Below are 27,937 nucleotides of genomic sequence, written 5' to 3' on the forward strand. Positions count from 1 at the left end.
AGCTGCGCTATAACCTTTACCCTGTTGGCAAGGGGCGTGGTAATGGTTCCCAGCAAGCCGCCATATTGCCTGTTGTCCTGTCCAAGGGGTATAGGTCTGGATTATTGTCTTTGGAAAATAAATTTGGCGTCGGAACGAGCCGTGTAAGTTCAGGAGGCCGTAGGAAGAAAGCAGCCATGACCAGGAGGCGGAACAAGCAAGGAAGCCTGAGGAGGGAGCGAGCGCCGGGGCAGCAGAGGCCGGGGAAGGGGTCCCCCTCTTCTGATGGAGCAGAGACAGATGTGAGGGAGAGCCTCGACGAGATGGGCAAAGGGGGGCAGGTAATGGGCCCGGCACTGTGCTGCTGCATGTCCTCTGTATAACACTCTGCTGACTCTGTACATGGCCCCTGGGTAACACACAGACTGTACACATACTGTATGCATGGCCCCTGGGTAACACACAGACTGTATGCATGGCCCCTGTATAACACACACACACACATACTGTATGCATGGCCCCTGTATAACACACATACTGTATGCATGGCCCCTGGGTAACACACAGACTGTATGCATGGCCCCTGGGTAACACACAGACTGTATGCATGGCCCCTGGGTAACACACAGACTGTATGCATGGCCCCTGGGTAACACACACATACTGTATGCATGGCCCCTGTATAACACATACTGTATGCATGGCCCCTGTATAACACATACTGTATGCATGGCCCCTGTATAACACATACTGTATGCATGGCCCCTGTATAACACATACTGTATGCATGGCCCCTGTATAACACATACTGTATGCATGGCCCCTGTATAACACATACTGTATGCATGGCCCCTGTATAACACATACTGTATGCATGGCCCCTGTATAACACATACTGTATGCATGGCCCCTGTATAACACATACTGTATGCATGGCCCCTGTATAACACATACTGTATGCATGGCCCCTGTATAACACATACTGTATGCATGGCCCCTGTATAACACATACTGTATGCATGGCCCCTGTATAACACATACTGTATGCATGGCCCCTGTATAACACATACTGTATGCATGGCCCCTGTATAACACATACTGTATGCATGGCCCCTGTATAACACATACTGTATGCATGGCCCCTGTATAACACATACTGTATGCATGGCCCCTGTATAACACATACTGTATGCATGGCCCCTGTATAACACATACTGTATGCATGGCCCCTGTATAACACATACTGTATGCATGGCCCCTGTATAACACATACTGTATGCATGGCCCCTGTATAACACATACTGTATGCATGGCCCCTGTATAACACATACTGTATGCATGGCCCCTGTATAACACATACTGTATGCATGGCCCCTGTATAACACATACTGTATGCATGGCCCCTGGGTAACACATACTGTATGCATGGCCCCTGGGTAACACATACTGTATGCATGGCCCCTGGGTAACACACAGACTGTATGCATGGCCCCTGGGTAACACACAGACTGTATGCATGGCCCCTGTATAACACATACTGTATGCATGGCCCCTGTATAACACATACTGTATGCATGGCCCCTGGGTAACACAGACTGTATGCATGGCCCCTGGGTAACACACAGACTGTATGCATGGCCCCTGTATAACACATACTGTATGCATGGCCCCTGTATAACACATACTGTATGCATGGCCCCTGGGTAACACAGACTGTATGCATGGCCCCTGGGTAACACACACATACTGTATGCATGGCCCCTGTATAACACATACTGTATGCATGGCCCCTGTATAACACATACTGTATGCATGGCCCCTGTATAACACATACTGTATGCATGGCCCCTGTATAACACATACTGTATGCATGGCCCCTGTATAACACATACTGTATGCATGGCCCCTGTATAACACATACTGTATGCATGGCCCCTGTATAACACATACTGTATGCATGGCCCCTGTATAACACACAGACTGTATGCATGGCCCCTGTATAACACACAGACTGTATGCATGGCCCCTGTATAACACACAGACTGTATGCATGGCCCCTGTATAACACACAGACTGTATGCATGGCCCCTGTATAACACACAGACTGTATGCATGGCCCCTGTATAACACACAGACTGTATGCATGGCCCCTGTATAACACACAGACTGTATGCATGGCCCCTGTATAACACATACTGTATGCATGGCCCCTGTATAACACACATAGACTGTATGCATGGCCCCTGTATAACACACACAGACTGTATGCATGGCCCCTGTATAACACACACAGACTGTATGCATGGCCCCTGTATAACACACATAGACTGTATGCATGGCCCCTGTATAACACACATAGACTGTATGCATGGCCCCTGTATAACACACATAGACTGTATGCATGGCCCCTGTATAACACACATAGACTGTATGCATGGCCCCTGTATAAGACACAGACTGTATGCATGGCCCCTGTGTAAGACACACACACACACACACACACACACACACACACTGTATGCATGACCCCTGTGTAAGACACACACATACACTGTATGCATGGCCCCTGTGTAAGACACACACACATACTGTATGCATGGCCCCTGTGTAAGACACACACACAGACTGTATGCATGGCCCCTGTGTAAGACACACACACAGACTGTATGCATGGCCACTGTGTAAGACACACACACACACAGACTGTATGCATGGCCACTGTGTAAGACACACACACACACACACACACACACACAGACTGTATGCATGGCCACTGTATAAGACACACACACACAGACTGTATGCATGGCCACTGTATAAGACACACACACACAGACTGTATGCATGGCCACTGTATAAGACACACACACACACACAGACTGTATGCATGGCCACTGTGTAAGACACACACACACACACACACACACACACACACACACACACACACACACACACACACACACACACACACACACACAGACTGTATGCATGGCCACTGTGTAAGACACACACACACACACACACACACAGACTGTATGCATGGCCACTGTGTAAGACACACACACACACACACACACACACACAGACTGTATGCATGGCCACTGTGTAAGACACACACACACACACACACACACACACAGACTGTATGCATGGCCACTGTGTAAGACACACACACACACACAGACTGTATGCATGGCCACTGTGTAAGACACACACACACAGACTGTATGCATGGCCACTGTGTAAGACACACACACACACACACACAGACTGTATGCATGGCCACTGTATAAGACACACACACACACACAGACTGTATGCATGGCCACTGTATAAGACACACACACACACACACACACACACACACACACACAGACTGTATGCATGGCCCCTGTATAAGACACACACACAGACTGTATGCATGGCCCCTGGGTATCACTCCTCCTATACACATATTATGTACATGTCCTCTGGGTATCACTCCTCCTATACACATATTGTGTACATGTCCTCTGTATAACACATAGACTATGTTCACACTCTGGTATAAACAACATCCATTCCACGCGAACAGACGTTGTTTAACGCTACCTACGGGCGGCATTAATGATCATTCACAGGGAACGGCCATTGTTTGTAAAGCGTGTGAAAAAAGCCTTTTATTACATTGCGCTCTCTATTATTATATTAGGTACCCAGTATGCTGGATACCAGTAAAATCTTATCACAGTTATGGTGATATACATAGTTATCCGATCTTCCAGCTACAGAAGTGACTGCACAGGTACCCTGTCAGTGGTAGTTTTCCAGATCCGCCATGTGTGACTCTAGCATTAGAATAGCTCCACGTAAAGGATATAGACACGCTCATATTCATCATTTGGAACGTTTTTCTGCCAAATTCTGTGATAGAAATATGGCTACTTGGACTTGTATCCATACAGATACATGTGGGCCTGTAAGGATGCCTGGGTTGCAGTCAGCAGCTTTTACACTTGGCAATCCTAGGCCGTCCACAGCCACAAATGAGCGATGATTGAGCAAGATCGGCACTTTCTTGCAATGCCTTTCACAGCACAATTAACCGAGCAGCCGGACCATATGAATGATCCCTGTATCGTTTGTGCGGCCATTTAAATACATTGCTATCGGCCACTCATCTCCTATTTACACTCGGACGGTAATCATCTTTTTTTAGGCCTGCATAAGAGTTGTGATCAGTCGAGCATTGGGTGTTTTTCCGCTCCATGGCTGATCACTGACCGCTGTACATGGGGCGCCTAATTATCGCCCTAATGAGAGTTTCTATCAACAAGTGTAAAAGAGCCTTAAAGTTACCAGTCATTATAAAAAAAACTTTTGACGTGTCAAAAGTTTTGAGTGGTCCTGGTCAGAGTGCTCAGTCCCGTATTGATTGGGAGAAGAAGGGATTCAGCGTGTCCACTCTTTGCTCTGAATTTAAAAAAAGAATCACACCTTTTTTTTTTTCTTTTCTTTTTCAGAGCGGGGAGAGGACACGCTGAGGTCCTCTCCCCGCTCTATCTTCCGATGGGTAAAGCTCTGAGCACTCGTACTGGACCGATCAAAACTTTTGACATGTTAAAAGTTTTTTTCCTTTTATAACGACAGGTACACTTTAATCCTCCCAAAAGTGTCATAGATGGGGATGACCTTAGGAGAAGGTAACCCACTTTAAGAAAGGCCTCCAATAATAATTACTACACACACATCAAAATTCCAACAGACTTCCAATGGAAGCCCTATTCATGATGCTTGGAACAAACAGTGTTTGTTTGGACTTTCCTTTTGGAGGCATCCTGGACCTGGGTAGTAAGGCTTCATTCACAAATGTGTAGTGAGAGAGTCGGGCAGCTCTGTCACTACAGTGCCGTGGCGATTTAAAGAGTTTCCCCGCTGCCTGCATAATATTAACACATCATGTCTGATGGGGAAACAATCCATTGCATGCATTCACCGTCTGTAGGTCCGCAAAATCTACGAACGTGTGAGTGCAGCTTAAAGGGAATGTGTCACAAAGTAAAAAAAAAAAAAATAAAAATGATAAAATTGAATTTGGTTTTTTTGTTAATTTGTAAGTGTTTTTTTTTTTTTTTTTTACATGTAAGGAAATATGAAAAAATAACTATCTAATTTTCCATATTTCCCAGTAATGGCCCCTAGGGGGAGCTCCAGCAGAAAAACTGCTGGTAAAAGTTACCTGATATACGGCTGTGCTGAAAAAAGAGGCAGTCTCTGCTCAACTGCTGTGACATCATCACCTCCCTCCTCTTTTCACAAAGGAACAAAGAGGGGAAAGGTGATATTATGTGTACTGCTGGGCAGCGCCATTTTGTTGTTGTCTGCACAGAAGTACACATACAACAGACGTGTCTCACAGGTAGAGTATATATATATATATATATATATATATATATATATATATATATATATATATACCTTCTCTACCTGTGCTATGTGTGACACTGCGGTGTATTATGAAGGGCTCATTATATATATATATATATATATATATATATATATATATAAAGCCCTTCATAATACACCGCAGTGTCACACATAGCACAGGTAGAGAAGGTATATATATATATATATATATATATATATATATATATATATATATATATATATATATATACACACACACAAAGAGACCTATAGCACGTCCTTCAGTGAAAAAAATGCACTCCATTGTGGAACTATGTGTGTGTATATATATATATGGCTCTTGCATGTATGTGTGTGTGTATATATATATATCTATCTATCTCCTGTATGTATCTATATCTGTGTGTGTGTGTGTGTATATATATATATATATATATATATATATATATATATATATATATATATATATATATATATATATAATATATTTATTTATTTACACACACACACACACACACAGGAGAGTACCGGCTATTGCTCTCTGGTGTATATGGGGGCTAATTGTACCAATTAAAAAAGAGTAGGAGAGACACTTTGCTCTGCCAAATGCAGCCACCTCAGTGAGACAAGAGTTGCTGGCTGTAATAAGCAACTGTAACTCCTTTGCTGCAGTCACTGATTGGTTACAATATTCCTGTCTGTACAGATGTATCTATTGCAGTGTAACAAATAGTTGCCAATAGTTCTGGATAACAGTAACTTCTGTCCTGGGAGCTGATTGTTTGGTTTATTCCTATATAATCACTGTGGGGGATAATACATGTATGTACTGGTACCTTATCTGGCTTGGACCCGACAATAACTCCCAGCATACACATGCAATATCCTCCACAGTGATTATATAACTATAGGGGAATCCACCAAACACATCATCAGCTCCAATGATAGGAGTTACAGTTAATCATTACAACTTGTAATTTACAACAAATTGCTTCGCTATGGACATAAGAGAGCTGTGTTATTACCTGAGCTCCTCCTGCAGCTGTAGATTGTCGGATCCCCAGTGCAGCAACTGCCCGATCAGGACACTCAGTTCCCTGCCCTGTACTCAGTTATTGTGGGGTCAGTCACATAAGCTGAGTACAGGGCAGGGAGCTGAGCCAAAGTGAGTGCTCTGATCGGGCAGTGGCTGCACTGGGGATCCGACGATTTACAGCTGCAGGAGGAGCTCAGGTAATAACACAGAACACTGTACTGTATAAGACTCCCACTGAGGGGGCAGCAGCACATATATGGAGGAGAGCAGGGGCACATAGCAAGAGGGGCAGGGGACAGCAGCAGTATATAGAAAGGAGGGAGAAGCGGCATACAAGAGGGAGGGAGAAGCGGCATACAGACAGATGGGAGAAGCGGCATACAGGAGGGAGGGAGAAGCGGCATACAGGAGGGAGGGAGAAGCGCCATACAGGAGGGAGGGAGAAGCGGCATACAGGAGGGAGGGAGAAGCGGCATACAGGAGGGAGGGAGAAGCGGCATACAGGAGGGAGGGAGAAGCGGCATACAGGAGGGAGGGAGAAGCGCCATACAGACAGGAGGGAGAAGCACCATACAGGAGGGAGGGAGAAGCGGCATACAGGAGGGAGGGAGAAGCGCCATACATACAAATGGGAGAAGCGGCATACAGACAGGAGGGAGAGCGGCATACAGGAGGGAGGGAGAAGCGGCATACAGACAGGAGGGAGGGAGAAGCGCCATACAGACAGATGGGAGAAGCGGCATACAGACAGGAGGCAGAAGCGGCATACAGACAGGAGGGAGAAGCGGCATACAGACAGGAGGGAGAAGCGGCATACAGACAGGAGGGAGAAGCGGCATACAGGAGGGAGAAGCGGCATACAGGAGGGAGAAGCGGCATACAGACAGGAGGGAGAAGCGGCATACAGACAGGAGGGAGAAGCGGCATACAGACAGGAGGGAGAAGCGGCATACAGACAGGAGGGAGAAGCGGCATACAGACAGGAGGGAGGGAGAAGCGCCATACATACAAATGGGAGAAGCGGCATACAGACAGGAGGGAGAGCGGCATACAGGAGGGAGGGAGAAGCGGCATACAGACAGGAGGGAGGGAGAAGCGCCATACAGACAGATGGGAGAAGCGCCATACAGACAGATGGGAGAAGCGGCATACAGACAGATGGGAGAAGCGGCATACAGACAGGAGGGAGAAGCGGCATACAGACAGGAGGGAGAAGCGGCATACAGACAGGAGGGAGAAGCGGCATACAGACAGGAGGGAGAAGCGGCATACAGACAGGAGGGAGAAGCGGCATACAGACAGGAGGGAGAAGCGGCATACAGGAGGGAGAAGCGGCATACAGACAGGAGGGAGAAGCGGCATACAGACAGGAGGGAGAAGCGGCATACAGACAGGAGGGAGGGAGAAGCGCCATACATACAAATGGGAGAAGCGGCATACAGACAGGAGGGAGAGCGGCATACAGGAGGGAGGGAGAAGCGGCATACAGACAGGAGGGAGGGAGAAGCGCCATACAGACAGATGGGAGAAGCGGCATACAGACAGGAGGGAGAAGCGGCATACAGACAGGAGGGAGGGAGAAGCGCCATACATACAAATGGGAGAAGCGGCATACAGACAGGAGGGAGAGCGGCATACAGGAGGGAGGGAGAGCGGCATACAGGAGGGAGGGAGAAGCGCCATACAGACAGATGGGAGAAGCGGCATACAGACAGGAGGGAGAAGCGGCATACAGACAGGAGGGAGAAGCGGCATACAGACAGGAGGGAGAAGCGGCATACAGACAGGAGGGAGAAGCGGCATACAGACAGGAGGGAGGGAGAAGCGCCATACATACAAATGGGAGAAGCGGCATACAGACAGGAGGGAGAGCGGCATACAGGAGGGAGGGAGAAGCGGCATACAGACAGGAGGGAGGGAGAAGCGCCATACAGACAGATGGGAGAAGCGCCATACAGACAGATGGGAGAAGCGCCATACAGACAGATGGGAGAAGCGCCATACAGACAGATGGGAGAAGCGGCATACAGACAGGAGGGAGGGAGAAGCGGCATACAGACAGGAGGGAGAAGCGGCATACAGGAGGGAGAAGCTGCATACAGATCGGGGAGAGCAGCGGCAGGCATACAGATCAGGGAGGGCAGCGGCATACAGACGGGGGGAGCAACGATATACAGATCGGGGACAGCAGCGGCATACAGACGGGGGGAGCAGGGAGAACACAGACCGAGGCAGCAGCGGCACACAGACAAGCAACAAGTTCAGGGAGTTAGTACAGAGAAGGACCATAAAACCAGGGACTTATGGTGAAGAAGCAGCAGCAAGTGTAACGCCCGGAGTAGTGGATCCACTGGACCGGCACCAGCGATGGCACAAACCTCACCAGGGAGCGGAGTCTAAGGGGCCGCTGGTTTTCACCAGAGCCCGCCGCAAGGCGGGATGGACTTGCTGCGGCAGGCGACCCCCAGGTCGCTACCCCTGGCTTGGTTGCTGGTGTCGGCAGGCGAGGCGTGGCAGGAGATGGCACAGGCAATAGTCTGCAGATGAGAGAGCACGTGACAGGCTGGACACGGGAACAGGTGGAGTGACAGGGAAACGGGAACCAGGAACAGGGACTTGGGACCAGGTAACGGACAGGACTCAGGAACAGGGACTTGGGACCAGGTAACGGACAGGACACAGGAACAACAGGGAGCTGGGCCAAACGCTATGGGAAGCATGTAGAGGCTCCAACACTAAGGACAGGGCATGCTGGGATTTATAGGGGAGTGATTGGGTGCAACTACCAATTAGGAGCGCACTGCCCCTTTAAATCTGAGACAGCCGGCGCGCGCGCGCCCTAGGAGGCGGGGACGCGCGCGCCGGCCGGCACAGCGGGAGACAGGAGCGTGGAGAGGTGAGGCGCCCCCCGGGGCCGAGGTGACAGCAGCGCCGGGTCCCCGACTATGGACACCGGCTGCTGCATAGGGCAGGTAGCGGTCGCGGCGGCGGCCCGGAACGCGGGACGCCGCCGCGGCCGTAACAGCAAGCAAGCTGGAAACCACAGTTCAAGTAACTTTCAGCCACTCTCAGTACTTTTCACAGTACTTCCAGGAGCAGGCTCCTCTAAAATGGTGCCATCGCCCTCCCCCAGCTGTGTACTACGCATGCCTTCGAATATGCCTAGCACACAGCTCATGAAGCACAATGTAAGTAAACGGGACGGACTCCGTCCCGTTCACTTCAATGTTATGTGTGTGCCGTACAGCATCTGTGTAAGTGTCGTGCAAAGACACCATACACAAATGCTATTCAACATGGCAGCCCCCTGTGGCCAGCATCACAAGGTTATAAAACATTGATACTACAGGCAAAATAAAAATAAAAAAATACCAAACCACTTATTTTTTATAATTACATTTAAAGGAAAAAGAAAAAAAAAAGTGACACTATCCCTTTAAGCACTGCAGCCATTTACTGATGTGTGAGTGACTGTGCGGCTTAGCTGTAAGTGTTTCTAGACATTCCTTAATAACTAAACTAGCTGTTTATTGGATCAGCTGTGACACAAGCAGCCTTTTATTGAGGTTGCATCTTATGACATTAACATATTGAAAGTGAACAAATCATTTTACTGCTGTTGTCTGTCTATGGAGAACGTATAGTGATGTGCTTGATTTATGCTGTTGGTGATGGATGTGGCAAAACTAGACAAACCCACTAACTTAGAGGGTCCTCCTACCTTTGGTAAGAGGTTTTTGAATATTGTTGAGCTCTGTTCACATCATGTTTTTAAGTACCACAAACTGTCACTAATAGACTACACTTGGTTTCTGAAAATCAATGGCCATAGCACAGTATACACTGGAGTACATTTTAGCCACTATCCCAATGTTTATTGGCAGTGTAGGTGTGATCTGAGTGGGGCCTTATAATGGGAATGGTTCTGCAGCTTGGGAAGTATATGCTTATCTATGCTTTCTGTGCCTATTAGGGTAACAAGAGCATGAATTTCCCTGTTCACTAAGTGTGCTTGAAGTTAAAGTCCCATTATGCAAAAATTTTCAGTGCTTTTAAAAAAAATAGTTGCAGTATGTAAATGCTAATTCCAAGCCAAAGCATACTTGCATGTGGAGCTGTCACCCAAATAAAAAATAGGCTTATTAAATTCCCCTCATGTTTCTTCTGCTCTTCTTGTTCTGCATCTTTTTAGTAACTGAGATATGCTTTTCTTTTTTAGGTATTGCCATCTTCAAGTGAATTTGTACAAACGTGCTGCCTGTTGTGTCATCGAGAGAAGAAAGATTGGCTGGGTTCAGCCCAGCACAATGGGCTACTGTCGCCAGTGGACGAAATTCCTGCCTCGTTTATGCCGTCTTTAGCACAGAACCTGCTGGGTGAAATGCCACTGTGGATTTGCCAGAGTTGCCGGAAGAGTGTAGAAGAAGAAGAAAGACAGGCAGTCCCAGAGCAACCATTAGCGGTAAGGCTCAGGAAAAATTCATACTTAGCCAGGGCTGTGGGGGACATGACAGTAATGTATACTTACCTATCCCGCTCCCCTGCTGTAGATCCACTCTACACCACTGTTAGCGTTTTCATAACATCCGATGACATCAGTCCCCATAGAAAATTAATGGTCAGCATAGGCTTTTTGGAGAGTGGCTAATTCCAGTGGTACATTACTGACATGTCTTCCGCAGCCCTGGTACCATGGCTTAGTATGAATTTCTCCCAGAAAACCCCTTTAACGTGTACTTGTCAGGAAGCTGGCCACCGCTATCAGTGGTGAAATCCATTCAGTGGCCAAAAGGTTGGGTATCCATGGAGATGGAACACGCTGAGACGGTAATGTGCACGAACTCCATTCTGCACATTACCGTCTTCGAGTATTTTTTTGTTTGGCAGCTGTATTATCTTAATACATTACCTGGCCGCACTCCTGACTGCTCCTCAGGCTCCCGTCTCCCTGAAATCCCGCTCAGCCAATCATTGGCTGTGGCAGAGCAGCGCACTGATTGGCTGAGCGGGACGCCAGGGAGCTGAGAGCCTGAGAAGCAAGCTGGAGCACGGCCAGGTAATGTATTAGCTTAGCAGCTGCCGGGTTGAGTGGGAAGGGGCTTTATTACTCGCAGCAGAATAAAAAATCCGGGAATCACAGCGAATTTAACTTGCAGTGTGGAATCCGCTGCGATCTGGTATGTGTGAAGCTACCCTTACCCAGACTCTTTTGCTTCAGTAATGCAATCTCCTAGTGACCCATAGGTGTAAAAGGGTGCAGTACAAAATTAATGTGTATCTCCAGTTATATATCCAGTGCTATAGTTCTTCCTTTTGGCTTTACTTTAACAATGTAGTTTAGCTCCATCAGTACAGATATATGCCACACATTCCAGTTATTGCTGTAAAAGCAGACAAAGCCCTGTGCACTAGTGCACTATTACATGGCTCGATATGCCAGATAAGCCAGTGCCAATCTGCTAGATGGGTGCTCACTTACTAAGCTTATTCTACAGCTCAATAATCGTGCAGCAAGGGCTGTATATATATCGTTAGCAAGTCCCTGCAGCTCTTGCCTTAAGTGTAAAATGATAAAAATTTATAAATTGAAAGACACGATCAGCCAATGATCGGTTCCATCGGCTGATCATTGTCTTTATTACACAGAGTCATAATTTATTCGGCAGATTATCCCTATGAGTAATATGACCCCTAGGTGTCTATGCTGCTGCTCAATTACAACAATTGTGTTTTGTGTTATTGTACTGTACAGTAATGTTAATACCATTTTCCTTTTCAATTTTTACATATTGTACCACTGTTCTGTATGCTCCTATTGCAGGTGTCCTTGTCGCACACATCCTGCAAGTCCCAAACCTGTGGTGGTGGTTCACACTCCTCTTCCTCCTCGTCATCCTCCTCATCTTCCTCTACATCTTCATCTTCCTCCTCCTCTTCGTCTTCATCTTCTTGCCAAGGTAACTCTGGGGACTGGGACCCTAGTTCCTTTCTGTCTGCTCACAAGCTGTCAGGACTTTGGAACTCGCAGCACTCCAATGGAATCCCTGGAGCTGGATCTGCAGGTAAGTACAAATAAACACATTACCAATGACCCATATGCTTGCTGTTAGCATAAACATCTTACAGGTATTGTAAAAAAAAGTAAATGTAACATTTTCTTTTTATATGTGCTTAAGAAGAGCCTAGTTTTGGAAATCTTTACTGTGAAATTATATTAAAGCCCTATAAAATTAATGATGGAGATTGGTGGAAGACTCCCAGCGCCCTTACTGATAAGCTATTAGTAGCTGCTTAGCAAGGTACTACAGCGTTTCCCTATTCGTTTTAATGGGACATTACTGCAGTACCTTCTATCATCACTAAAAGTACAGCAATGCAGGTGTGAGTGCTGGTAAACATTGACTGTGGTGCCCTCGCAAGTGCTACAAACAGCTGATCGGAGGGAGTATGACTACCGACACCCTAGCTAATCTAATAGTGATGGCTTATTCTGAGGACAGACCATCAGTTTTCCACGGCTGGATAATCCATTAAAGGGCTACTTCGGGCAAAATGTATTTTTTTATATTTTACTACATAATGAAAGTTAGACAAATCACTAATATACACTTTTTATGGGAAATGCACATAAAGTGCTATTTCCCTCAATTTAATAGATCAGACATGCTCAATTCCTCTAAAAGAAACAAAAAACCTGACGAATCTCGAGATGAGCGAACCTCGAGCATGCTCGCGTCTCAAGTGTATGCAGGGTACAGTAGGGGGTGCATGTAGACGTATAGAATAAGAATAGATGTCTGTGTAGTTGAATCAGTGCCCATCTTTCTCCGTCCCTCCCTTCCTGTGCTGCCCAGTGCTTGCAATGTCCCCCTCCCTCCATCCCATCCCGCTGCCTGCCTCCCCACCGGCCATGCTGCTTGTTCCTAATACAACTTCCGCCCGGTCCCATGCAGGAGGGTGAGTGCTCCCTATCTGCTACTCACCCTGCTGCACCTCCTTCCAAGCAGCTGCCCAGGCCCTCACTGACGCCCATCCTCTCTGAGCCCTTGCGGCTCCGTGCCCCGCTGCTTCCCAGTGCTCACCCCGCTGCTCTGTCCTGTGCAGGAGCACTCACCCCGCTGGGACCGAGCGGCGGGGTGAGCGCTGAGGCACAGCCGGGCATGGAGCCACAGGGGCTCAGAGAGGACAGGAGGAGGTGCAGGAGCGCTCACCCCAAACAGGACCAAGCAGCGGGGTGAGCGCTGAGGTGCAGCGGGGCACGGAGCCGCAGGTGCATAGAAAGGACAGGAGGAGGACAGCTGTTTGGAAGTAGGACAGAGAGGACAGGAGGAGGTGCAGGAGCGCTCACCTCGCCAGGACCGAGCGGCGGGGTGAGCACTGGGAAGCAGCGGGGCATAGAGCTGCAAGGGCTCAGAGAGGATGGCTCAGTGAGGGCACGGGCAGCTGCTTGGAAGGAGGTGCAGCAGATGAGGAGCGATCACCCTCCTGCACGGGACCGGGCGGCAGGTGTATTAGGAGCAAGCAGCATGGCTGGGAGGGAGACGGGCAGCAGGATGGGATGGAGGGAGGGGGACATTGCAAGCACAGGGCAGCACAGGAAGGGAGGGAGGGATGAAGAGAGAGGGCACTGATTCAACTATACAGACTTCTACATAGACGTCTATTCTTATTTTATACTTTTTTTTTTTTTTTTAAGAGAAATTGAGCCTGCCTGATCTAAATTGAGGGAAATATCACTTTGTGTGCATTTTCCATAAATAGTGTATATTAGTGATTTGTCTGACTTTCCTTTTGTAGTAAAATTTTACAATATACATTTTGCCTGGAGTACCCCTTTTAAAACCAAAAATATTTTTGATACTTATGAATTACATTTACAAGAGTTAGACATGGCTACATTTGCTAAATTTGAAAAGCGTGATTCTGCTATTAAATGTCAGCATTTGGTGCCTTCAAAAACCAGCTTGACATTTTCATATTCTCCTGTGAGTAATATGGTAAATGCAAAGATTCAGAAAAATTAAATAGTCATTTATTGTATGCTTTAGGGGAAAAAAGCAGTGGACTGTCAGTATCGCCAGAACATGCCAGCAAGACTTCAAAGCTCTCTGGTTTGAAGGTGTGTCCATATAGTCCCTCTGGAGCCAGTACAGGAACACTCCCTACCTCACTTAACTTCTGTAAATCTCCGAAGCAGTTTAAAACTATGTGTCACAGGCCATTATCCCCAGGTGAGCATGGAGGGGTTTTTGGTTGTGTTGGGTACACGCTGCTGCAGTGTTTCTTGGTAGTGAAGTTTCAGTTTTCCCCCTTTGCCTTCTAAGGCTGCATTCCCACGTTCCGTGATCCTGACGGATCACGGACGTGGAATGCATGTACCGGAGTCCCCCGTGCCCGGACAGCATCTGTAATTAGATGCTGGGAGCGGGGGAGACTGTATTCATAAGCGCCGCGCTGTAGTAACAGCACCGCGCGGCTGATTCATTACAGCGCGGCGCTTATGAATACAGTCTCCCCCGCTCCCAGCATCTAATTACAGATGCTGTCCGGGCACGGGGGACTCCGGTACATGCATTCCACGTCCGTGATCCGTCAGGATCACGGAACGTGGGAATGCAGCCTAAGACCTGCAACTTTTATTTTCTGTTTCTATAGCTCTATGAGGGCTTGTGGGGCAAGTTGAACTTTTTGATGGCACCTTTCCTTTTCCATATATTAAAAAATAAAACTACAATCTGCTTGTTAACTTAACTCATTGGGTCATTATGATTGGATACCAAACATATAATTCTTATTTTCTTTGCATTGTATTCCGAACCCTAATATTTAGATTTTTGTGGCGTGCTGTAGCATTTTATTTGGGAGGTGTGGTAATAATAATAATAATATTAATAATAATATTATTATGCGTTTCTGACATTTATAAATGTGGTCAATTATGTCTGCTTTTTTCATTTGATAAAACATATACCACAGTTACCTTAAAGTGACACTGTCACTATACCACAGCACGACCGCTGGCCCCGCCCCTCCATGACGTCATAGGCACAAAGGGCCTGCCCCCACACCGACCATTGGAACAGGCATGGTCTAAAGGTCTAGGCCCCACCCCTCTAGGTCGCCCCATACCAATGGGCGTCGAGGCGGTGGGGCCTATGTGCCGATGTCTTAGATGGTGCCGCAAAGCCCCGCCCACTTAGCACAATCTGCAGTTGATAAAATATCACTTTTTACTTGAACAAGCACAATGGCGTATGATATAAAATAAGGTATAAAAGCTGCTAAATTTACCCTTTACACCTGTGTAGAGAAGTCAGAATGCAAAAAGGGGATGACTGTGTCACTTTAAGGTACTTGAATAAGTGATCACTTGTACAGTACATTACAATACTATTGTAATGGAGTGTATAGTGATCTGAGCACTTTACCAGTACGCCATTTGCTAGGCTCCCATCTCAACTGCTCAGCACCCCATAATTGTGTCTTGTGCTGGGGGTGAAAGGAAGTATTATGGCTTGAGAGAGGGTACAGTCACCACCTTGGGTCTAACTATCCAAATGCTACAGTATACAGAACCTTCCTGGCAAAGATACATTTTACAGACTTTGTCTTTACAGGTGAAGCGTATCATTCTTCAGAGCTCCATCGCCATTCTGACCCTAGTGCACCACCAAACAGCCCAACGGGACTCTCATCACAGCAGCTGACATCTCCTCACAGTCCTCCGCCTCCTCACCTTTCTTCGAGTAACTCTTCAGCCCCTTTCTCAGCAACAAGCCTCTCCACTCACTCTGCACCATCTAAAGCCACTGTCTGCACCACTTCCGGAGCTCACAGAGGTAGTCATTTAACAGGGTCTAGCCCATCCCTCCTGAAAGTCAATCCACCTCCACCACCACTCTCAACCTGTAGCCATCCCTGCAATGGGCATTGCAGTGGAACAAATGCACTTCAAGGAGGAAACACCCCGGGGGCCACTAACAGGTATATAGGCGATTTGTACACTAAATAATTGACTTTGCAAATACTCTTCTGTTTTTCTGAAATTTTTATTTTTCATTTAATGAAATAATTTTCCCTATTCTCACTTTGGTGATAAGTGACTAATCCTACATGCACTGCTTATGTACTGTCAATAAATTTTTACTTCAGTCTGGTCTTATTGTATTATTAAGGCTATGTTCACATATGCAGATTCCGGCATATATGAAGGCACTATTCTTTCCATCAGCGGGTCAGACACATCAGTGTATGACTGATTCAGAAGAACCATTGTGGGTTAGTCTTATTGGATGCCACAATGCAAATGTGAACATTTCCTTAGCTGGTGTGTGTGTGTGGGGGCATATCTGTCTTGCTTTATTTCCTAATTTAACCCTAACGTTGTAGGGATTCAACGTGCAGAGGACACAAATTTTCTAATGTGTCAAACTGCTTGGCCACACAACCTTGTGAAACAGATGAGGGACTGGGCGAAGATGAAGATAGTAGCTCAGAACGCAGCTCGTGTACATCTTCCTCCACAAACCAGAGAGACGGCAAGTTCTGTGACTGCTGCTACTGCGAGTTTTTTGGCCACAACACAGTAAGTAATATATACATTAGATAATTGTCTGTGTAAAAAAAACACCATTGTACCTCTCTTCTCCTCAGTAATGACTGAATTTTTATATAATATGCAGCTAATAAGATCTGAGGTGCTTCTCTCTATAGATTTTTAGAAAAGCTCCATGTTGGTAAATATTAAAGGGGTATTCTGATTTAATGAAGCTGTCCCCTATGCATAGGTTACCCTAACAGTGTCAGCAGGTTGGAATGTGAAATGCAGCTGACAGATTCACTTTAAACTAAGAAACATTTAAAGGAAAGGGTATAGAAATTTAAAGGGTTATTCCCATCTCGTGAAGTTATCCTCTATAATAAGTTGGGGTCCAACATTTAAGAAGGAGGCTGGCAGTAGTGGCTAGAGCAAACATGGTGTATTACAAAATTCACAAGAGGTATACAATCAATATGTTTAGTATTTCATTTATAAACTTATTGAAGTGGTACACAGGGAAAACTTAAAATTTGCCTATGGCCTTCCCCTTCCATAACACAATAAACCAACTATAATATTGAATTATATATATCATCGCACAAGGGTGTCTATATAGACAAACTGAAAATAATATATATTTAAATTTCTTCCTGTCATTTAAGCCTCCTCCAGCCCCAACTAGTCGAAATTACCCAGAAATGCGTGAGAAACTTCGATCACGACTGACCAAGAGAAAAGAAGAGGTACCGCAGAAAAAATATTCTCCGGGGGAGCAGGCTGTGGACCATCGTGATGTAAACGAACTCCTCGACTTTATTAACAGCACCGAACCTAAGAGCACTAGCAGCAACAAAGCAGCCAAGAGAGCACGACATAAGCTGAAGAAAAAGGTAAAAGGCTTAAGGAGAATTGTCACTGAATTACAAGTGCACAGTTAGGGCGTGTTCCCTTTTTTATAAGTTTGAGGATTTAACTCTTTTCAGATTCTTTCCCGTCTTTGCCTTCAGAAGTCAATGGTTTAGCCCCAGTCAGTTGTTTCCTACGTCTGTGGGGCTACTGTAAAGCATGTCTGGAAAAAAAATAGTATATATTCATCTGCCTGATCCACACAGCTCACTGCATTCAGGAAATACCTGCGCAGCCCATCATTTGCCACAGTGGTAATCCACCCCAGCCAGTAATAATGCTGTTATTGAGCCCCTAAGATCACCCTAAACAACAACCTGTCCTGCAAAATACAGTCTTGTACAGTTACAAAAGAATGAATAAAAAATTTATGACTTGAGTTAAAATTGGTTATGTCACTAGGGATTAAAATAGACTTTTTACTTGAGTTGATATTAAAAATCTACACAAAAAAGTGACATTTTCAGGAGGGTTATTCCAGTTTTAATGGTGGTTAAAAAAATGTATTTATTAATCGTGACCTTTTTTTTTTTTTTTTTATTCCCCCCCCCCTTTCCCTCAGGAAAAGGCTCTTCAGGAGGCTGAGTGCCAGAAATCATCAGATGCTTATTGTTCAAATGCTGAAGAAGCAGGATCTCCGTCTTCTGGGGAAAAGCTACTCCAGTGGCCTCAGTTGGAGCTAGAAAGGGTGAACAGCTTCCTGACCAGTCGGCTTGAAGAGATAAAAAATACCATCAAAGACTCTATTAGAGCGAGCTTTAGTGTCTATGATCTGAACCTTGATGTCAATGACTTCCCCAAAAAAGCTGCTGTGCTGGAGCAGAAAAACCTGCTTTCACACATTAATGGTTCTTCTGATCTCCAAGAGATTGATCTAGATCTTACACCTCTTACACTCAGTGTCTCAAAGGGCCAAGAAGCAAAACAGACAGAAGAAAATGTCAACCCTTCACAATCTGCAGAAAATGGTGTTGTTAAGAGGTTGAGTGCTGTACCGAATCTTTCCCGCATGATCTGGGTTCAGTCTCAAAAGAACTCAGAATCGGGACAAGGTCCGGACACAAATACTGGGTCTGCCCCAGACAAGGTTCTATCCAGCTCAGAAAATCTGAGACTTCAAGGGCAGTCTGTAACTGGAAGTCGTGTGAAGAAGAGCAAAAAACAAAGCCTCCAAACACGAAAGTGTGAGCCTCAGAATGGAGAGGGTTTACTGGCCAAGACACCTGCACAAGGAACAAAAGCCCAGCAGAGGCCCTTACTTGAAAAAACAGAGGACGTTTCAAGACAAGGACCAGACACTGTGAATTGTGTTAATTTTAGGCCTGAAAAAGATAAGCGTGAACCAGGATCTGAGAGGACTGATATAAAATCCAGCAATGGTAATAAAAGCAAATCCAGGAAAAGCAGGAACAAGACAGATAAACCCGGTATCTCTGTTGGTGCGTTGTAGTAATTTTTTTTTTTTTTTTTTCATGATCTGATGTTTACTTTTATTTTTTTTCAACTAGTCTGGCTTTATCTATTTTGAATTTGTTTTTCTCTTATATAGTACAGCATAGGCTGCTATTATAGAATATTATTACAAGCGAGACTTTTTTGGTATGCCATGTGTATACCTATATTAGTTGATGTGGTATTCATAAGTTTTTAGCCATCTTGATTCCTATTTCCTCACTGATGATGTTTGCTAGGTCTGTCTGCATGTCCCATGATGCCTCTGGCTTTGTGCAAAGAAGCAGTGGAGTCTTATCACTACACTTAAGTGTAGTAATTGATATATCATTGACCTAGACCTTCTGTCCCCAGATTTAAAGCGACTCTGAAACCACAATCTGACCCCAACCCTTTGCCCCCCAAACCCCTTGTACCGTCAGATAGCTGCTTTTATACAATATCTGTCCTGGGTCCGTTCGGAAGCTGATGCAGTTATTGTCCTTAAAACAACTTTTAAACTTACAGCCCTGTGTCAAATTGGCGTGGCTTAGAGTGTGTGTGCCCAAGCCTTGCATCACATCTCCGTCCCTCCTCATTATTAGGAATGCCCTGAGCAGGGTTTTTCCTATTCATCACCTGTCTGAACACTGCACATGTGCTGGATCATTAAGGCCCATGTGCAATGTTCACACAAGTGATGAATAGGAAAAATACTGCCCAGGGCATTCCTAATGATGAGGAATGTGTGGAGGAGGGACAGAGAGGCAGAGCAAGGCACACACACTCAAGGCCACGCCAATTTGACACAGGGCTCCAAGTTTAAAAGTTGTTTTTTAGGACAAAAGCTGCATCACCTGCCAGGACAGATCTTGGATTAAAAGCCGCTATCTCATGGTACAAGCGGTTTGGGGGGTTCAGATTGTGGGTACAGAGTCGCTTTAAACTATTATATGTGGTTCAACTGTCTGATTTTGCCACTAAGCAGACACCATAGGAAGTAACTACAACCAGTCTGCAGCAAGGATGCCAGTTTTAGTATGTTCTGTACATTATGCCAGTGCTGGTCAGTAGACATGTCAAGAGTAAGACAGGATTATGGCAGTCTGGCAGAGGACAGGGAGGGAATCTTGATTTTTTTTTTTTTTTTGTTTGTTTGTTTTGAGTTTAATATCTCATTGAATATATGGGTTGTATACACTCATTGACTGTAAATATACTGTTTATATGGTGTAGCTGGTTTTTAAAGAAGCAGTTCACAAAACAAAATTTTATTGGCCCCCCTGCTAGGCGCTGGCACGTATACACGTATACAGTCCTGCGGCGGCGTTCAAATTCGGAGCTCACTCACGTCATCCGCTGCTGTGACCTCTCTTCTGTCTCCTGTGAATGAACGGCGGAAGTCATGCACTCCTATAGATAATGCATTGTAAAGCTTTTGCGGATTTGAACGGCGCCGCGGGACCGAAAAGAAGCCGCACTGCGGGACACCAATCAGCTGTGGTGAGTATAAGCGCAAGTGCCTAGCGGCGGGGGGGCACAAAATTTTTTTTGAACTGCTTCTTTATGGCCAGGATCCTACATGATATTTCAAGTCTTTTTTTTTTTACAGTGCATACCATACTAGAGATTCCTATTGATGTAAGGAAAAATATTATTTTCCTTTTAAACCATGAACATGGTTTTATTTTATTTTTAGATATGGTGCTTGCTCTAGGTGTGTAATTTTTTACCCATAAGGCTGGGGCTGCACAGCGATTCTCACTTGCACAACCAGCAACCACTGTTTTGCATTGCTTGTCATTCAACTTCATCACTCACAATGGGACCACAGTGGGCTCACAAGCGACTGTGACCCTGCAGATGCAGAAATCTATCCTGGATGGATTTTTTTGTTTTGTTACTGTAGGGTCATAGTCACTTGTAAGATGCAGCATGACCCCATTCCCTTGTATGAGTGATGGAGTTGAGTGACCAGGAATCTCCATGTAGACCTATCCTAAACATCAACCGTAACAGTTAGGCTGGGTTCACACTGCCTTTTTGCAATCTGTTTTTTTTCATCCGTTTTTTGAGAAAAACGGATGAAAAAAACGGATGCATTTGTGTGCATCCGTTTTTCCATTGACTTCCATTGTAAGAAAAATGGGTCAAAATGGATCCTTTTTTTTTTTTTTTTTTACGGGCACAAAAATAGTGTCAGCTACGTTTTTGCGTCCGTCAAAAAAACGGATCCGTTTTGATCCTTTTTTTTTTACAGTGGAAGTCAATGGAAAAACGGATCAAAACGAATTCACACAAATGCATCCGTTTTTTCCATTTGTTTTTTGCAAAAAAAGGATGAAAAAAATCGGATTGCAAAAACGCAGTGTGAACCCAGCCTTATGCACTAAAACGTGGGGAAAATCGTGTAACTTAAAGTGGTTGGCTGGGCAGGAGAGTTTTTCTTTGTCTATGCCCAAAGAGGGGGGTTTAAAAAGAATAACATACACTCACCTCCCTGGCACTGCTGGTATTATGCTGCTTCTTAGTTTTGAATCATGATTCTGCTGGCCCGCTCAGCCACTCAGAAGCTGCAGCAGTGTCCCCCCACTAACTGGTTTGGGGGGCTACCACATCACTAACCTGGAAGCAGCTGCACAGTGGGGATGGAACTGCATAAAACTGGTGTGGTGGCACGGGAGACATAAGTGTTATGTGGTGTTAGCCAGGTTTGAAAATAGAAAAATGCTTTGGAAAAATCCGCATGAATGAATCCTAACCTATTACTATTCTGTCTTCTATTAGATGATGTGTTCCTTCCAAAAGATTTAGACAGCATGGAAATGGATGAAATTGACAGAGAAGTAGAGTATTTTAAAAGGTGAGGATGGTTATTTAAGTTAAAGAAAGGCACATATGATTATACAAAAACTCCATCAATGCCATTTATTTATGGGAAAATGAAAGGGGTAGTGCGGCGCTAAAAAATTATTCACAGAATAACACACATTACAAAGTTATACAACTTTGTAATGTATGTTATGTCTGTGAATAGCCCCGTGACCCACCCACCCCACCCCACCCGTGTACCCGGAAGTGTTGGTGCATTATACATTACTTGATCCGTGTCAAGGGCCGTCCGCCATTTTGTGCCAAACGTCATCTTCGGGCGGCCGAGTCGCTGCCGCCCGTCCCCCCTCCGGTGCGTCACAACTGTGCTCAGCCGCGATTGGCTGAGCACAGTTATGCCCAGCCAATCGCGGCTAAGCGGCTGATGACGCTGCAGAGTGCGGCCGGCATTCGGAACAGATGGAGCTGTTCGCCGGCCAGCTGAAGAAGACGTCACTGAATGAAGATCGGAGACAGGTGTCGGCATGTGATAGGCGAGTATAGCGCACCACACTTCCGGGTACACGGGTGGGGGTGGGGGGACACGGGGAAGGGGGCCATTTACAGACATAACATACATTACAAAGTTGTATAACTTTGTAATGTGTGTTATTCTGTGAATAATTTTTTACCGCCGCACTACCCCTTTAACAGCAAGTTAGAAGAATCTAACCTGCTGTTATGTGTCCATAGATCAGGCGATGCTGAGGAAGAAGGCAGGTTTCTTAACTTCATTCTCAGCATTGTTTTCCTGCTTTATTATGTTAAATAGGTTGTTAGGTGCATTGGGGACGGTATTACAGCCCGCGGGGCACTGATTGGCTTGTTTGCTCCTTTTCATGAATAATGAGGCAGTGCTCTGCTGTGATGCCACTTAGGGCACTCATGATTGCAGAAGTCTGGATAAATATTCATGAAGATGGGTGGACTGGGAGCCGTAAAAAAGCTGCCTTCTTCCTCAGCATCTCCTGCCCTACAGGAGCATAATGGCAGATGAGATTCTTCTAACCTGTTGTTAGTTTTGCATTAAAAGAGAACTCCAGGGTGGGGTGGCAGAGTGCTGACTGGCTGTGCAGGCCTGACACATCACGTCCCAGGTTCCCATTCAGACCCAGAAACGTCTGGGACCAGAGCCGCAGGATACCAGCACCAGCGCTGGAGTGGGGGAGGCGAGAGCAGGTTACGGCTTTCATCCTCCCACTCCCCAGCACAAAAATCACCCCAGCCCAGAATTCTCCTTTAGGCTGCGTTCACACTACGTATATTTCAGTCAGTATATGTATATTTCAGTCAGTATATTTCAGTCAGTATTGCAACCAAAACCAGGAGTGGATTAAAAACACAGAAAGGCTCTGTTCACACAATGTTGAAATTGAGTGGATGGCCGCCATATAATGGCAAATATTTGCTGTTATTTTAGAACAACGGCTGTTATATTGAAATAATGGCAGTTATTTAATGTTATATGGCGGCCATCCACTCAATTTCAACATTGTGTGAACAGATCCTTTCTGTGTTTTTAATCCACTACTGGTTTTGGTTGCAATACTGACTGAAATATACTGACTGAAATATACGCAGTGTGAACATAGCCTAAAGGTGAATACACATGCATATTTGTTAAGTTCAGAAACTTCTAAAACGGAAAGTACATTCCTTTTATCTATTCGTAAGAATTTATTTAAGTCCCAAATAGAATAAATGTCTGCAGCAAATCAGTGGTGTGTGATCTTTATCCTTACAAGCATTATTTCTTGCTGTATTCTTTAACTTTTTATTGTAAGGACTAACAATCTTCACACTTAAAGGGGTTGCCTGGGCATTTTTTATTTTAATATGTTGCTGGGGCTGCAGGGGAAATAATAAACATGTTAACTCTATTGTCTTACTCTCCCACCACATTTCCGATTGTCCAGTCTCCACCACCACCACCTTCTTCAGGCTTTTGCTGATGTGTGGTGTGGACAGGAAATGCCCACTCAGCATAGACCGCATTGAGAGATATATGCTGCCTGTGCCAAGCTGCATATCCTGTTCACATGGCATGTCCATGCAAGCCTTGTGAAACCAGCAGCGCCGGAGGAGCAGAATGGGGAAGGATACATTTTTATGTTCCCTGCGCGCCCCCAGCAGCATATTAAAATATCAATTTACAGACTACTTTAAAATCGAAGTAATTAAAGGAAAAGCCTGCCGGTTGAAAAAAAAAAAAAACTTCAGCCGGCAGGAGACGTAATTAACAATGACTACTTACCACTCCCCATGCCTTTGTAGTTTTGCCTCACCACTCTGGGACCCCCTGTCGGGCTCCGGGATCATCTTCGGTTGCACCGTCACATGGACAGTTCATGGACTGCCCTCTCAGCCAGTCAGTGACTGCGGCGGGAAACCGCCGCAGTCACTGATTGGCTGATGGGGCAATCCTCCTAATTGTGGCAACATTGGAACCCCAGAGCCTGTGACATGGCGCTTCACGGGCACAGGGAGTGATAAGTAGTGATTGTTTACTATGTTCCCCTCTGCTGGCTGACAAATAGTAGTTTTTTTGTGTGTGTGTGTGTGGAGGGGGATGTATTTGTGACTTGTACCAGCAATTGTTCAATTTCTTATACAGTGAATTAAAGTGTACTGTCATGTCTGCAATAGTACTTTTAAGTGGCAGCTAAGTAGATCTTTAGTTGTTCCCTGGCTGCCATGACAACTGATTGGCACCTCTGCAATGCAATCGCTGGGTTCCAATCACTGTGACATTTGAGAAGTTAAATAGTGTCTGAGTGATCTCCCGTGATGGTCAGTGATGTTGGGTGTCCGTTACCAGCTGACACCCACTGCCTATTGAAAGGTTTTAGCCCCTGAACACCCTGCATACTTCCCTACTTGGGAGAGGGTTTAAAGGGGTAATGTGGTGTAAAGCATTATTTCTCTAAATAACACAAATTACAAAGTTATACAACATTGTAATGTGTGTTATTTAAGTGATTGGCCCCCTTCATCATGTTCCCCAAACGCCCCCCCCCCCCCCGACCCGGAAGTGTGATGCTGTATACTTACGGAATCACTGTCGACCCCGGACGCCATCTTGCGACGATCATGTCATTTTCAGGAGTCCGGCCGGACCGCTCTAGCCCTCCCTCATGCCGGCCCCCATCCAGCGTGTCATCGGCTGCTGACCCGCAATTGGCAACACACTTCAGGGTCTAGTGTGGTGGTGGGGGACATGGGGAAGGGGGCCATTCACTTAAATAACACTTATTACAATGTTGTATAACTTTGTAATGTGTGTTATTTAGTGAAATAATGCCTTACACCACACTACCCTTTTAATTACTTCAAGATAGGATTAGCAAAGACAACACCAGAACCTTTACATGTGCTTAAACAAAAAGATTCTCATGAATTCTTGTTTCCTTTTTAGGTTCTGTCTGGACTCTGCCAAACAAACACGCCAGAAAGTGGCTGTCAATTGGACCAATTTTAGCCTGAAGAAAACCACTTCCAATGTGGCACAGTGATGCCTGCACTTTCCAACGTTTTCCTTCTTCTCTAATTCACCAATACACCTTCTATCCCGTACAACTGACCTCTAGTTCCCCGCTATTCTCTTTTTGCACTGTCACAAATCTTTGAGGGATTTTAATAATATATCCTCCTTTTCTTTTTTTAATAAGAAAGTTGGCAAGGCTCATTTCCAGTGCATTCTCCCTGGCCCACACTGTTGAAATCCATGTCTCATTGTTTTTCCAGTGTAGGGATGAATGAACTGCCTCTTCTGCTAGGAAGAACACCCCCTTTATTTGCCATGTCTTTAACCACTTTCTTTTCTGATATCTTTTACTCTTGGGTCTTTTTCAGTTTCCAGAATTCTAACATGTAGGTCAACCTAGGCAATAATAATAATCTAATAATATGTACCTTTGTAAAGACTGACCGATTATAAAGTGTGATTTCAAAGTTCTTTTTCAAGTTCTTAAATTCTGTTTTTCTGGTCAACCAAGAATACAGCCAAGGAATTAATAGCTACAAATTCTTATTGGAGCTAATATAACAGTTACATCTTTAATTCACTTCTTAACATTTTTGTTTTTAACTCATTGACTTGGTTTCCATTCTGTAAATAAATGTGTATGTGCACATGCCCATTAACCGCATGTGATCTCCTATTTTACACCATCCTTTCATTCAGATGATACACTTCAATGTTCTGGGAACTGTTACCTAATAGATTTATCTGATCATTGCTCTCCCTGGAAACCAGGACTGCAGTGCTAAGTTGAATAGACTCTTCCCATCCTTTGTGAGTCCTGACTACTTCAGAGGTCATAAAACCTGGTCTTACTATTAAAATAATTATTCAGTAATATGCAATTATTGCAGTCAACTGGTGATGGAAACTGCAAACTAGATGGATTACTAGACGAGAACTGTCCTATCCTGTTTTCTTTTTTATACAGTAAAGTATAAAATAATAGAATGATCAGAAGCCACAGTTGTGTGGTTTATGTTCCCACACCTCTTTATCAAGCACTTGCATCACTCCTATTTCTTCACTTAGCATCTTGTGTGACACCTTCAGAAGGGTGTAATGGGAGGTACTTTTAACTAGAGCACCCTTTTAATAGTCCCTCATCCTTTGCTATGTGTATTCCCCTTGCATCTCTTTCTACCAACCAAAATAATGTATCTGGCTTCAATAGAAACAGAAATGATGTATTTTTTTTTTTTTTTTCTTTCACATTATTTCTACCTGACAGCTGGTGCTATGCTCGAATAAACCGTAGGACTTTGACCTTGTGGATAAGCTGGTCCTCTGGATTCGATATTGGATTTTATTAATGTTCTGTTCGCCAAGTGTATATTGGCTTTGCTGTGTTATTTTTCTTTTGTTTTTATTTTTTTATGTTACGTTTTTTATACTGTGAAAATCTTTCATTCAGAAAGATTAAATGACATTTGGACACAGGTAAAAGTGAGTTTGGTCTTTGTTTCCTTTATCCCGACAATTCTTTCTATTGAGCGTGTAATGTACGAGTATCCGTGTTGTTCTTACCATCCCATACTTATGTATCAGAAGGAGACATTTCCCAGGTCTGGATCCAACTTCTCCCAGCACCTAGGGAGGAGCGGCAGGGAGCAGAGCAGACTTCAAAGCCTGCAGCCTGGTGAGCAGAATCCCGATAGGAATGAATCGCTTTGCTTCGTTCCTTCTGTAGATTTGCTCCTCTTTAACTTCTAGTCTTTGAGTTTGTGAATGTCATTATCAAAGTACAGCTTATAAAAGTGGATATTGTGCCATAACATTTGGGATTTTTTAGGGCACTATATTATAGATACAATTCCAATAAGGTATTACAAATGGCACAAAAAGATGTACTTAAAACACTATAGTAAAAAATACATCAAACTAATGCTTCTATTCAGGAGGAGAGTGCTGCTCCTGGCTGCCATCTTCACTAATGACCGATGCTGGCAGCGGCTGCTGCTGTTGTATTTGGTTGTACACACTGGCTGGCAATATTCAGCAAGTAAAGGACTGGAACAGAACTCTCCTTGTGAATACAGGGAATTTCTAGACAAAATGCTTTTTTTTTTTTATTTTAATTTTTTTGGAATCAACACACTGCTCACATACATCTGTAGTTTTTGCGGATGTACAAATGGTAAAGCCCTGTAATGGATTGCACATTATGCCCGCAGTGGGAAAACTCTGAATCTCCATAGCACTGTAATGACAGAGCCACAGCGATTGAAAGAGTTTCCCCGCTGCCGGC

General features: G+C 45.0%; 1 protein-coding gene across 4 annotated transcripts; it reads left to right on the forward strand.

The window, feature by feature from the left end:
* FAM193B (family with sequence similarity 193 member B) lies at window positions 1-27,124 on the forward strand. 4 transcript variants are annotated; one of them, XM_069971185.1, is made up of 10 exons: window positions 1-281; window positions 10,641-10,883; window positions 12,243-12,483; window positions 14,470-14,652; window positions 16,039-16,405; window positions 16,811-17,006; window positions 17,624-17,851; window positions 18,430-19,306; window positions 22,086-22,161; window positions 25,585-27,124. In XM_069971185.1, the coding sequence occupies exons 1-10, from the start codon at window positions 177-179 to the stop codon at window positions 25,679-25,681; spliced, it is 2,613 nt and encodes an 870-aa protein (XP_069827286.1). In that variant the 5' UTR covers window positions 1-176; the 3' UTR covers window positions 25,682-27,124. The 4 variants fall into 4 exon arrangements, with proteins under 4 accessions (XP_069827286.1, XP_069827279.1, XP_069827295.1 ...); XM_069971178.1 differs by having other exon boundaries at window positions 2-320; XM_069971194.1 differs by having other exon boundaries at window positions 2-320; window positions 12,243-12,378.
* The last annotated feature ends 813 nt before the right edge of the window (window positions 27,125-27,937 follow it).

The sequence above is a fragment of the Dendropsophus ebraccatus genome, chromosome 1, assembly GCF_027789765.1.
Source record: "Dendropsophus ebraccatus isolate aDenEbr1 chromosome 1, aDenEbr1.pat, whole genome shotgun sequence".
NCBI classification, from domain to species: Eukaryota; Metazoa; Chordata; class Amphibia; order Anura; family Hylidae; genus Dendropsophus; species Dendropsophus ebraccatus.

Bases quoted from the DNA above. Each gene is read 5' to 3' on its own strand.
- FAM193B (XM_069971178.1), top strand. From the start codon at position 177: ATGACCAGGAGGCGGAACAAGCAAGGAAGCCTGAGGAGGGAGCGAGCG. The intron at 19,307-22,085 runs GTGCGTTGTAGT...GTCTTCTATTAG, and splicing joins TAAACCCGGTATCTCTGTTG to ATGATGTGTTCCTTCCAAAA. The intron at 22,162-25,584 runs GTGAGGATGGTT...TTTCCTTTTTAG, and splicing joins GAAGTAGAGTATTTTAAAAG to GTTCTGTCTGGACTCTGCCA.